The sequence below is a fragment of the Artemia sp. Qi Xiang Cuo genome, chromosome 9 (assembly GCF_049724085.1).
Source record: "Artemia sp. Qi Xiang Cuo chromosome 9, ASM4972408v1, whole genome shotgun sequence".
In the NCBI taxonomy this organism is placed as follows: Eukaryota; Metazoa; Arthropoda; class Branchiopoda; order Anostraca; family Artemiidae; genus Artemia; species Artemia sp. Qi Xiang Cuo.
Window position 1 is genome coordinate 25,454,966 of NC_142802.1, and position 14,211 is coordinate 25,469,176.

A 14,211-nucleotide genomic window follows, 5' to 3' on the forward strand; every position below is an offset into this window, starting at 1 on the left:
AAAACTAATTTTACAAGTAGAAAAGGGAACACATTTTGTAAAAAACAAGATTTCTAAGTATATTGAAAACAAAAAAGACACAGGTAAACTTCCCAAATCAGTTAATAGAGCGTATTGAGTTGAATATTGAAGGCGTATATTTACAGTTTGAAAAAAAAAAGAAAACAAATGTCCCACAGCACGCTTTGAACTACCACGGTTGGATAATGGGAAAATATTCTCCTTTGTTAGCTTTAATACGGGACTTGGCAGAGAAATGCCCGAAAACCCACCTGAATCTAAATACCTCTTAAAGGAGGCATAGTGGTAGAATCGGTGAAATCCCATGCACTGTACTGTCCTTTATCATTCTCCCACAACTGATCTATAATAAACTGGCATTCTATAAATGATAATTCTGAGCAAACTAATTTCTTCAACATAGAAAAACTTGTTACGAGTTTAGTTATGTACCAAGTTGTCCTGGTCCTACCGATAGCCTTATCGGCTTATTTTGCTTATTTTTGCCGTTGTTTTCTATTATAGTTTTTTTTTTCGTTTCTTTTCCAGTTGCACTCCCCTTTTTCCCAATTTGTAAGCAGGTGCGTAACATATTATTATTCCAGGTGGATGATAAATACTATTAGGCATACATTGTGACAGAAAACAAAATTAGAAGCGCAGTGAAACATATACTAATTAAATTACGTAAATTATCTTCAAGGCTTTTTGACAGTCCGTATTCAGCAAACAATAATAATAAAAATTAAACCTTGTGAGGTCCCTCGTTTCTTTGATACCATTCAGGAACATCCAAGTCAGTATCACAAGTGACCCATGAATCATGAGAGTCAGGGAAATAGTACCAGTGCATAAGAACATTTGAATTTCTGCGCATCACAGGCCTGCCATATTCATCAGCAAGTGGGTCACACAGTGGGTACACAATATGAGTGGCATCTCCCTTTGTTTCTATAATTAACAGCAAGAGATGAGATACTAGCTTTAGCAGTGGGTGTCATACAAAATTCAAAGAACCAAGCTTGACAACTTTCATTTATCCCACTGACAACAATATACTGCTAGATTGAACTACTGTGTACTACTTTATACTGGCTTACTATAACGGACTGCTACATGTAACAATGAACTACAGCAATGGATAATTCTGAACCGCTGAGTACTACTATTATTATATACTGGACTGAACGAAATGTGATGCTGCCCTAAAAACTTAACAATTTTAAAAAACAACATAGAAAACAGGGGTGTAATTTAATCTCTCACAATGTTCTCTCAAATTTTTCCGAGCATTACAGGATTTTGCACTTCTAGTGTATACCCATGTTATTAGCCCCTGAGCTAGCCCTTGAACGCAGCAAGCGTTTATGATAACTGAAAAAAGAAGAAATAAAGAGTGAAATATTAAATTCATTTCTCGGTTCATATATATGTACAGTAGCACAGGCGTATATTATAACAAGATCAGTTTATTAGTTTTCTTGTTAGTTTCTAAGCATTTAGTTCTAAAAACTTAACAATTTTAAAAAACAACATGGAAAACCTTAGAAAATCATGGTTTTCAGCTACAACACAATTATTTTTATTTTGATGTCTTAGATACTTTTAAGACCAAAGAGTTTTCCTTCATATTAGATTGGCACATTTTGAATTCCACAGTTCATCAATGGTATCTATAGAAGTTATATTATCTATTATAGACGCAAAAAACAACAAAAAAAAATCAGAAGGGGTATTTTCTTGACATAAAACTACAGAAAACGACAACCTTTTCTTTTGAATGATAAGCGTAAGGTATATAAAATAGTTCGTGATTACGAGGTCTAGTTAAGAGCAACCTAGAGCTACTACTATCATTAGCATTAATGATAACCGAAACTTTAAAAACAAGAAATTTGATAGTAATATAAACATAAAAACAATCGTCTTTTTTTGAGTAATTACATTTTCCAGAAGGATTGTCACAGCCGCGTTTTTATTTATTCTTTTTCTTTCCATAAGCAACAGACTTTCTATTTTTTCGAGAGAAAGATGGTCACATATTTTTCTTTTCTCAAAGATTATTGTATGGAACCAGTAGTCGTAAATAGATCATTTATCCAATAAAACTAGCGGTTACACATTACCGCAAAGTTGCAAACCAGCTGTCACGGTAGTAATCGGGTTCTTTAATGGAATGGAGGGGGGGGGGGCGACCTGAGCCTCAAAAAATATTTTTTTACCTACATTTTCAAACTGTCCACAATAGGTGCTTCATATGAATCCGATGCATATTCAGACAAATATGAAATTAACTTCATTCCCCTTTCATTCTCAAAATATATGTAACGAAACGTGCAGGATGGGTGCCAAGGAGACTCCACATTCATTGTAGAAACAATACTTTATTTACATTAATTCCATTTAATTTCGAAATCAAACACATTAAGCGATTCCTTGGTCTTAAAACACTGTTATGCAAAAGTTAAACTTCAATTTAAAGGTTGGAGGATGATGAGGTGATCTTTCCCCTCATATTTAGAATAACCCCGCATAAGGTATTAAAAACGAACATGCACGCGTTTTTTTTCAAATTAAAAAGTAAAGAGCAACACTATAACTAAAAAAAAATAGGAACTGACCCCCACCTTTCCCCCATACTTCAAGAACGAAAGCTCTAACAAAAGTGAAATAGGAATAAGATCAAAAGTATCTTTCACAAAGCATCAACAAGAATAGACAGGGCTTATTGGCCCTTTATTCAATCCTTATAAAGAACAAATATTGTCATATAAGAAGTCAAAATTCAAAAACACAAGAGAGAGAGAGAGAGAGATAGAGAGAGAGAGAGAGAGAGAGAGAGAGAGAGAGAGAGAGAGAGAGAGAGAGAGAGAGAGAGGGATTAAGAGAAAAACAAATTTACCAGTAACACTGCCTCCGTGTTTCTTTAATAATTCGGTGGCTTTTTGTTTCAGGTTAGAATCGACTTCAGGCGTAAAATATATCACAGGATTCTTCCAATGCCCAGACGCTACCAAAGCTTTCTCGATTGATTGCATCATCTCTATATTTCTATCCAGGCGAGTTGAAGACTGAAAACAAATCATAATAACAGTAGGTAAACAGAAAACTTCAAGCAAGTTCTTATGACACTGAGTGCCTAAGCAGGCATTATACCATAGATTGAAAGAAAAAACAAGAAAAAAACCTTAAAATGAAGACAATAGAAAAACTTTAATACACAATATCCTAGCTTCAAATCCGGTTTGCATAGCCATAAATACCTTGTGTGGCAATTTTCCAGCATTCACTTAGTTTCGCAAACAATTAGAAAATACTGAGATAGTGCGGATGTTAACCTCTTTTCCCCCTTCATCCAAAACTAGAATACGTCAGTTTTAGTTCATATATTTACGAGTCGGTAATAGAGCTTTACTTATCGCACCAACTACTACCAAAAACGCACCTCTACACATAAATGTTTTTTCCCAGTCGAACTGTTATCCCATGTGGCCACACAAGCATATGTGCATTTTTTTTCAATATTTATTACTTTCAAAATTTGATTTTAAGTATACCAGACTTTTAGTATATTGAAATTTATATGAAAACTCAAATACGGTACGAATGAAATCAAATACCTGGAGATCAATTTTCTTCCATCCCTGATCTGTCTTGTATTTATAAACGGCTGCCAGTATTACTGATGACGCACCACCATGCCTCAGATCAATGAAAAGGTTCACCTGAAATAATAGTAATTCAACAAAAATATGTTTGCGACAAAATTAGAACTTCATAACTTATGGACAATGCTTTTTATGCAAGTTGCGTGCCCCTCTAAATAAAAATAACAATTTTTTTTCTAAAGAAAATAATTGCCTGCCTTTCAGTTCGTAATTTCCTAGCAGTCAAAGGGCTATTTTTTGCCCACCAACAGACATGTACGCTATATATATGTGGTTTTAAAGGTACAAATATGTACTTCAAACTTCATATTAGCTGTCTTGAAAACATAGTTCCTAGCATTCTGAACAAAGTAGCTACTCCGAATGTACTCGGGAGTTCCTTAAATACTAAGATGATTTAGAAGATTAGGAAGTTGTTCTAATTTTGCCTTTTAAGTGTTATTCACAATATTCACGCTATGCCCGAAACTGAAGGATGCGTGAAAGACAAAATTAGTGGTTTATAAATGGCCCTATTCTGATTGATCTTAGCACCAATCGTTGACTTTTATCTGCTAGTTCTTTTTGTTTCTGCATTAAAAAAACGAAATAAAATTATTCCCCCTCTCTTACATTTTCGTGGATTCGTCCCCACCCTAGAATAAGTTTCAATTTTTTTTGTGTCTCCGTTAAAAATAAAAGAAGAATCTTATGTGGCAGTAGTATATACGCCATTTAGCCTCTTTTTATTGTATATTGTTTCATTGTAAAACCAATATACGAAATTTGAGAGAAAATCTAAAACTTTTACCAGTGAAGTAAAATGGCCGATAATAAATAGCCCGGTGCATTCGACTAGTATTTGTTAACATGTATGTATTCATTAAGTAACAAGCAAGCAGAAATGACTTTGAAAAGGGCTATACATCATAATTTTTCAAAATGTAACTGCTCTTCTTTTACATAAGTTGGGGACAATATAAAACAAAAGCTCCAAACAAAATTAGGGGCAAAAGTCCATAATTTCACTGGCAACCTAACCGAGTGATATAGGAGGATGTAGAGAATCCTCGGCTAAATAAGAGATTGGATTACAAGCCAACCTGTTTACATATATGACCTTTTTAAATACTATCCTGTCCATATAAGACTTAGCATCTAATCGGACGAACAGATTTTGGTTGATTAACCTGACTAAAAAGACACCAACCTAACCTAACCTGACTAAAAAGACATCACACAAAAATGACCAACGTTTCATTGTGCGACTCAAAAATTTGAAGGGAAGAAGCATTACAACAAATAGTTCAAATACCACGAGAAATGGTGGAAAATCTTTTAAAGTTGAAACGTTATTAACGTACAAAAGGAATTAATTGAAGATTTTCACGTCAAAATGAGAATTACATCTTTTCATTTCGACCATATTAAACCTAATTCAAATTCCAGCATGCCTATTTTTATCTGATTTTGTGAAAAATATAAAGATATATTTATCATTAAATAATTGTCAATTTTTTATATTTTGCTCTTTATCTTCTTCCTCTGTCTTGAAGAAAAATTAGTTTTTCTATTCTCATGATGGCATTGATTGAAATCGGAAACTCACAAAATCAGGGATCTTCACAGAATCGAAATAGGCATCGAAATCAAGGAAATTTTCTACATTCTAAAGGCAATTTAAATTTACTTAAATGTTTAAATAAATAAATTTTCATTTTAAAAAATAAAGGATTTGAGGTCTTGCGTTGCCATTTATTAATTAAACATTGTGACTGTCACTATTAAGGGTTGAATTGATACTTCCAAGCTTCTGAAATACAAGTAAAAAATACATAATTGACAAAAACATTTTACTTTGATACCCTTAATCTACATTGCCCTGCTGATCTTCCCTTTTAAGACAGCTCAGCAAATAGTTTTTGGCAATTTTCTTGGAAATTTGAAAATGTCAGATTCATCCTGCAGGTGCAACACTGCGTGGTACAGCCATTACTTTAATGTTTGGTAAGTCCCTGATCGAAGGTATGCTAATTTTCTTACAATAATGATATTCTTTTTACTTTTTCTCTAGAAACCATATTCGTATACATTCACATATTTTGAAAAAAAGTACCAATACCGTTTAACGTGCGCTGGGATTTAAGACTGAATTACGATTTGAACATGTATGTATTTTTGTAATGTTAAACTTCTGGCATTGCTACAAAGATCAACATTTCTCAATTACTACCAAAGTAGAATAGTAAAACAGAAATAAAATTAGAATAGTACTTAACTTTAGCAACTGAAGTCCCTTTTCTTTAACTCTTAAAAAAAAGTAATCAAAGTTCAACTTTGTAAAACATTAAAAGAATACCTAGCAAGCAAAGAGAAAAATATTTCATGGAGGGAGTGATTTGATGAGCTACTGAGAGGGTATCCTACAGAAATTGACATCATCCAATCACTATTGAATGCTAGGTACATAATTTTCTATTTAGATTCGAACAACTAAAATTTTTCAATTACTACCAAAGTAGAGAATTAGAGTTGAATAGTAAAACAAAAGTAAAAGTAGAATATTACTTAACTTTAGCTACTGAAGTCCTTATTCTTTAAGTAGTCAAAGCCCAATTTTGTAAAATATTTTATGAGCACCAGGCATGTAAGCAGAAGTATATTTCGGAGAGGGTGAACTGATGAAATCCTTGGAAAAAGCTGAATTAAACAAAAAATAGGATAAAGTCAGAGAAATCTGTTCAGATTAAAAAAGCCCCCTTGAATGTTTGCGAGCATACTACCACACGAAAATAAGAGAGATAAAAATCGCTTAGAATACTTTAGAGCAAAATATGTCTGAAAATCTCGAGAATAGCTCCCATTCCATCTTTTATGACATTTTTTAGGGAATAAATCCCTACTTTTTGCCATGTTTGTTTAGCATGGACTACAGTTTCACAAGCTATAAATATGGACTAATTTGATGTGTTCAGGATTCCAACCCACTATAATCATCAATAACTATATCATGGTCCCGCTTCAGACATATTTCTAGCCACTCTAAGTGGCTTGAAATTTGGTAGTCATACGTTCTATTTTATTAAGAAACTCCAACCAGCCGGTGTTAGTTTAAATTGTTTTTGACGTTTTCCTCAACTTTTTTGACTAATTTTGTATTATCATCTGATTTCTGTCACAAATTTTGTTTATATTTTCACTTGTTCCTGTAGCTCACTCTCTTTTCCTCTTGTATCATGATCTTGTTTCTTTCGCCCTCCCTATCTCTACACTTATCACCCCTTCCTTGACTTCTCTCTCATGCTACAAATACCATTAAGTGTCTAAATATTACAATGGATAAAGAAAGGAAAATTAAACCCATGCCTGAATATGGTGAGAGAATGCCAAATTCATGCAAGAGTATTTACTTCTCATAGAGAAATTAAAAATTAATTCCCTCAATGTAGATATTCAAAGACTAACGCAAATTAAACGAAACCAAGGTTTTAAAATGAAAGTAGGGTGTGATTAAACTTCAAAGTGCCCAAACATTAACCTTTATTTAGAAGGAGACACCAAACCCCTCAGCCGCCAATTAAGTGTATATAAAATATATTGATAACATACCACACATAATTTTGTTATAAATCAGAATTTTCAAACGCATTAGAATCAAGACTGTGATGTAAAATTGGAACCAAGAAAAAATTGACATTATCCCACCACTGCTGAAAGCTAGTTACGTCATTTCATACTTAGATTCAAATAACTTACTGGAATTTTGGTCATCTTTGCTTTTGGGTTGTTTTTGCTAAGCATTTCTTCCTGAAACTGCAACAACTGAATTGTAAGCTGTGACAAATCTTTTGCCTTTGGTGAATCAGCTTGTATATGCTATAAGACAAAGTAAAGGCCCTAAAGTCAAGTCCAAGAACACTGTACAAACGAAAAGAAAAGCGTAACAGAAGAACCAGTCCAAAGTTCGCACTGTTTTAGGCCAGAAATACAAATATGGCCCCCTATTCCCACAGAAAAATGGTTATTGAAAACTTGAAAGTAATAAGCTAGAACAGAGGAACAAACCCTGACATAGATATCATAAGTCTAAATCAGTTTCAACAAGTTATCACTTACTCAAAACACACAACTGCATAAACATACATGGTACAGTGGGAATTCCCCCCCCCCCAAATTTTGGTTTCAAGGAAAGGGCAATCTGAAAAATGTAGGCCAAAAACTTCTTGTTTTGAGGCATTATCAATCCCTACAAAAATCTTCACCCATCCTTTCCAAAGCCTCTTCCCTCCACCCCTTCCCCTCCATAGATAAAAATTGAGTGCACCAATACAAAAATTTGTAATGAAATCAATCATGGAGTAAAAAATTCTTACTCCAAATACATTAAGAGAATGTTTATTTGTTGGATTTTCCTGAGGTCTTTCCAGTTTAATGGCATCCAACCCTCCCCCCCACCAATGGGTGAGCTAGACACTAGGTTTGCTGGGTTTTTTTTTTAGATTGGCACTATGAGACAATAGTTGATGAGAAATAAGTACAAAGAAGGGTACAAGCTAACAACATCAGCAAACTTGTTAACCTACTTAGCTTGGGGCTATATCCTGGAATTAGGGGGAGGGGGCTAGGATATAGCTAAACTAGAAACCCCTCTTAAAATCCAACCAATAAACATTTTCTGAATGTGATGAAGTAACTATTTGGTTTTATAGAAAAAAAAAATCATAAAAACAAAATTTTTTTTTCACTTTGAACTTATTTAAATAATTTCTTAGACCACACTGCTTTTCCATTTACAAAAAGTTAAGCGAGAAAAACAGGTTTTAATTTTAACAGAGCAGCGAACAAAAAAAACACAAAAAACACACTTTAATTAAAAAAAATCCAAATATTTCAGCCCACATCCGGGACCCTTTCTCAAAGGAAAAAGAAAAAAAAAGGAAAAAAAAAGTTCCAATTCAGACAAAAAAAAAAGAGTTGTTTTTTAAAAATAACCAAAAAACACAAAAAACGACAACTAAACACACAAAAAGAAAAAAAAATAGACAAGTAAGAAGAGCTCACATTACAAACAAACTTCCAGCACTGATGTTACTACATAAGAATCAAACCAAAGCGACTGTATATAGTGAAAACAATGACCCATTGCACTGATTTTAATATTTTTCATGGTTCCTCAGATGATTTTTCAAGTATTTAGATGTCCTTTTCTTTATTATCTATTTGAACCAAGTACTAGAGAAGGGGGTTAAGCCTATAATCTAAAATTTGTCCATACAGAAGGAACAACAAACTTTTTTTTTTACTCAAAATGAAATCAGCAAATGAAATTATAAAGTAACTCAAATCAAGATTACCATTTTCGCTGGCAAAATATTGAGAATTGAAAATCTGCAATATAGAAAATAACAATAAGCAGTTTACTTAAAGCAATAAATAGAAATGCTTCATCTATGACAATAGAAGTTAAAAAAAAAAAAAAAATGAAAAGAAAAAACAAACCTTTTTATGATTCTTGCTAAGCCATCCTTTTATGATTTCAAACTGATTCATGATATCTGGATGTTCAAAAAACTTAATATTAGGACTTCCATCTTCTTTTGGTGCCAAAGCCATCCTGAAACAAGAGTTATTAGAAAGATGGTGAAAATCAATAAAATATTAATTTGGACAATCAAAACTGTAATGACACCTGGGAAATAATGCATCTATATCAATAGAATACAAAACAAGTCTGAAAAAAAAGATAATTTCCCCATTTTCAATAATTTACACTAAAATACAACAAAAAAGCAGACAACACAAAAGTAGGTACCAAAAATCAGGAAAACAGTTTCTGCTTTTGTACAGCTGTTGCTTTAATAAAATTAAAACTTTATTTACTTTGTAGCACTGTAGCTGTTATTAAAAATCAGATGCAGTACAGCTGCCATAGTTAGTACAATGTTTGTTTGTTCCCTGAATTTGGAATCATAAAAGATTTGTAAGGGTAGAATTCCTGTTATCATCTAACAAATAAATTAAAAAAGTATATGCCATTGTTAGCCACACATTCAAATAACCTATAGAAAATATTAGCCCAACAAAAGGGCAATTACAACATACTTGTCTTAGATAAGTATAACATAGACAGTTTTGTTCACTAGACATTTTAATAGAAAGGCTTAAATCAAAGCCTTTGCCAATAATCTTTCAAAATTTGTGTTCTTAATTGTTAATGAAATTAACTCAAAGAGCAGCCTATGTTCCCTAAATGTTGGATTTAGGTTCACTACTCTAGTCAAAAATGAAAGGTAACAAAGAATATTTCGATGGTGCCCAGCCTATTACACTTACCCCCATTTTCTCAAAACTATTGCAGGCAGTGATTGAAAACAACAATATCTGACCTTAAGTAAGTCTATAATACTTCCACTGCATACTATCTTGTTCACCTTATGGACACACTATATGATAAACTCCACAAACCTAATACCAGGTTCGATCTAAAAAGGGGTGGATTTAAAAAAAAGCTTTAGATTTAATTAACCAGATCACACTGGTAGAGAAACTCCAAAATGAATTTTAAGTTGGCCCATATCTAATTAGAATAACTATGCTTTCCTTTCTAGTAGAACATAAGTAGTTAAATAACAAAATACATACTAAAGTTCTCTCCCAATTTACTATGGTGTGCCCCAGGGATCCCTGTTAGGCCCAATTTTGCTTCTTGTAATGAGTAACAACCTTGGTGTTACTAATTGGGATTGATAGAAATTTGTTGATGATCTAAATATCCTACATACATGTTATATATCTTAAAAAGTAGCCTAATAGATAGATATCCTGGAGCAGATTGTGAAAATATTAACAATATGATAGTCAATAATTTCAAAAATCAAGTTCCTTAAGGCCACCCTTCTTTCATTCACTCCCACCTTGAAATTTCAGTTATTGCTATGAAATTAATGATTGCTATCATCTCAGGTTATCTGAAATAGGAACACAATATTAATAATATCTTAATATATCAAATGCCACATTCTATTTGGTTAAATTCCTTAAAAGGTTTTAATCTCTTAAATCATGCTGTTTGAGAGTTTTCCTCTCATTTATATGACCAATCCTTAGTAATCCTTCTCTGTTTAGCATCCTGGCAACTAAAAGGAATTGTTGATCACAATAGTTGCCATCTACAAATGATGTCTAGAAATTATCTTTAATGATGATCAAGTCCTCTTATAACTCCCTTTTTGTGGGGCCAATCTGGTTATCCTTGAGGAAAGGAGAACAAAAATTTGCTAACATTTTGCCATAAATACTCTAAGTATTTCCAAACAAATCTGCTTCTCTTTATTCATTTTCCTTCCCTTAGACTTCACTTCTGCTGTTTTGTCTTAACAGAAATCCTCATTTTTAGCCTGATAAAATTCTCCACAGAAAGATATCATATATATATTTTTTTTTTCTACATAATTGAGATGTTAAATAAGTGGATCTCTCCCTCCTATTTCCTTTCCCTCTGTTTAATATTTATTGTGCAAAGTATATTTCACTAATTTTGGATTTTATATTTGAGTAGCCTATGTTATTACTATTTTCTTTTAATTTTTATAGTCATGATGCAATTTCACTTGAAATCAGTTTTCTGTTTTTTTGTTGTTGTTCTTCGTTGATACACAAAACATGGATTAAACTTAAAGAATTTAAACCTTTCAACTTTTCTCCCTAATTATGCTTGGGTTGAATATAATACTATTAAAATTCATAGGCCTAAAGGATAAGTCTTACTCAAGCTATCATCTAACCCACAACATTTTAACATTCATCACTTGAGCTTCTGATATGTAATGACCTCAAAAAGACAGCCACAGCTTCATATCTCCCAGTCCTTGGTGAAAACTATTATATGTGTCTTTGGAATTAAATCATCATCAGTAAGCATCTGAATAATAAATTCAATAAGACCTTCATCAATCATAAATTGATTTGTTAAAATAAATTGAAAAGGGCACATAACTGAGAACAGAGATAATGAAAGTAGTTGATTCAAATCAACACAGCTTGGTCTGGAAAAAATACACCTAGATGGATTAGTCAGAAAGACCAAAGACTGTCCATTGCCTCCCAAATAGTGTGAAGAGCAAATGAAAGAAGTAAAGCTAGGACTAAAATACAAGTGTGACAATTACCATACTTATTTTCCCAAGTGTAACAGTGAGATGCACAGCATGACACATTTGTTGCACAATTATTCATAGTTATGAAGAAGCTATTGTCCCCAACTTTAAGGCAGACCCTAAGAAGTTTTGGTGGTACATTTCTGAAACTAACCTATCCCATTTACCTATACCTAAGATAAGCTTGGCTGATGGCTGCACTATCAATGATATTGAGGGGATTGCAAATTGTGTGAGTGAAAATTTCTGTACAAACTTTACCACCATAAAAGCAGGCACTCTTCCCCCAGCATCCCTACTGTTGAAGTGTCCCCCCAAATATAACAAGTTTCCTTTACTCCTAATGATGAATGAAAAGACTAAAAAAGCTTAATACAAATAAGGCAGCTTGCATTGATAACCTTTGCCCATGCTCTTTAAAGAAACTGTCCATTAGATTGCAAATGCTGTCATATCTTTTTTTTTTGCATATGTGAAGTGTAAGGTAAGAGTCATCCAAAGATCAAAAGCAAGCATATTCTATAAGAAAGGAAACAAGGACTGGGGTAAAATTGTAGACCAATTAGTCTTACATCAGTGATCTGCAAAACCATGGAAAGTATTATCAAAGATGCTCTTGCAACCCACTTAAAGCAAAGGCTATGGTAAATTACTTTTTGACTGTCAGCATGGTTTTTTTAAGGGCAGGTAAGTTGAAACAAATCTGATTCAATCAAATCAATGTTGATCAATGACCAGTCAATGTTGATTAACAAACCCATGTGACATTGTGAAATTTGAATTGTGGATTATTGCCTCAAATTGAGTGTCAAAGACATTTTTCCAAATCTAGTGTGTTATTTTCCTACTTAATAGACCCTAAAGTGTTATATTACAGTTACTCACATTGGTGTTTTATTCTGTTTGTGTGTTTTCTAACTGGTGATACATAAGTTTCAATTCCCCTGAAATTTCAACATTCCCATATTTTAAATTGTCCTTGTTGCTGTTGCCAATATCCAGTTTTACGTAAAAAAACTCGTGGTAGGACCCATGAACTTTCAATACATCTTTTCATTCCTTTTACTCTCAAGGAAATATCACCAGATATTTTAGAAATTCTTTTACCTTATCTTTGACTAATTCTTATTGTCAGTTAAAACAAACTAATCATCTGAACTAAACTTCTTAATTCCTTCGAGGGTTTTCGGGAAGTGCGGGTACTTGAGTCACTTTTCCCCAGCAATTTAAGACCTACAGGCCTGCATACTTTTCTTGTTGAAAAATTTGAAAATCCAGCCAAAAACCACAGAATAAAGTTTATCCAGAGATGACACCACCACGCAGTGCAAAGGGCCTGAGAGAAAACCCCCCAAAAAATATGGACAAGTGCCTGCTCTGTAGCCTGGACCTTGATGAAAACTCAAGTGTGCTGAACTGCAACAACTGTGACAAATGGATGTGTTGTGTTTGCCTGAACATATCTGATGGCAAGTATGCTCTGCTAAATAAAATGGAGGATATAAGTGGTTTTAAATGGGCATGTCCAAAGAGCAAGGTGGCTGATCCTGCGGTCACAACTCCTATGCATTCCACAGCTACTATCCAAGACATTACACAGGTGATCTCACAACCTATGTCAAGCCTCCAGGCAAGTCTCTCAAACACAATTGTGCAATCTGAGACTGCACTTAGAGCTATCAAGGACAAGGTGAACAGAGTTGAGGCAGCCTTATCATCCAAGTATAGCGCTGCCAAAACTAAACAGATCCTTCAGGCAGAGGTCCAGGCTCTGAGTGTAAACCTCCAGCAGTCCCTTGAGACAGAAGTACGTGAAATAATCCATGCCAAAAAAGATCACAACATGCGTAAGAACAACTTAGTTCCCTATGGAATTCCAATGTTCAGCACAAAAGATGATGCAAGTACTGTACAAAACTTCCTGTTGAGTGAGTATGGAATTGCATGTGGTCCCTTGAGTAATGTTTGCTGTTTAAATGGGCAGGGACAGAACCATGGCACCTAAAACTCCTCCGCCACTGTTGTTCACTGTGTCCTCCTTCCAAATCAAAAAGCAAATTATTAAAGTATCATTTACTAGAAAGGAAGATATCCAGTTCACCATGACTGCTCAAAGCAGGACCGTGAAAAGTACAAGCAGCTTGTCAAAAAACTGAAAGAACTCACCACTGCAGGGAAGCAAAACCTTGGCATATGCAACTTCAAAATTGTGACAAAAAAACGGTCCGCCTACCAGGCCGGCCCTGATGCAGATGTAGAACCCCAAAAATCAGAAAGTGTACATAGTGTAAATATTAGTGTTATATCTACTGAAAGACAATTAACTGTTTCTAGTGCCAATTTATCCAACTCTGAAAGTTTTTGGCCTGCAAACTCCTCAATTGCTACAACAACCTTTTCCTAACTAG

The 14,211-nt window shown here is 33.7% G+C and overlaps 1 protein-coding gene across 1 annotated transcript in view; it reads right to left on the minus strand.

Moving 5' to 3' along the window:
- The window catches only part of mor (SWI/SNF- related protein mor), a 71,137-nt gene that overhangs the window by 44,107 nt on the left and 12,819 nt on the right, over positions 1–14,211 (minus strand). Inside the window, exons 2-6 of the mRNA XM_089094415.1 lie at positions 9,147–9,261; positions 7,404–7,523; positions 3,621–3,725; positions 2,903–3,071; positions 752–951 (exon numbers count right to left, since the gene is read on the minus strand). Of these exons, the coding sequence (XP_088950541.1) occupies positions 752–951; positions 2,903–3,071; positions 3,621–3,725; positions 7,404–7,523; positions 9,147–9,260 (708 nt within the window). The 5' untranslated portion in view covers position 9,261. The remainder of the gene's footprint in view (positions 1–751; positions 952–2,902; positions 3,072–3,620; positions 3,726–7,403; positions 7,524–9,146; positions 9,262–14,211) is intronic.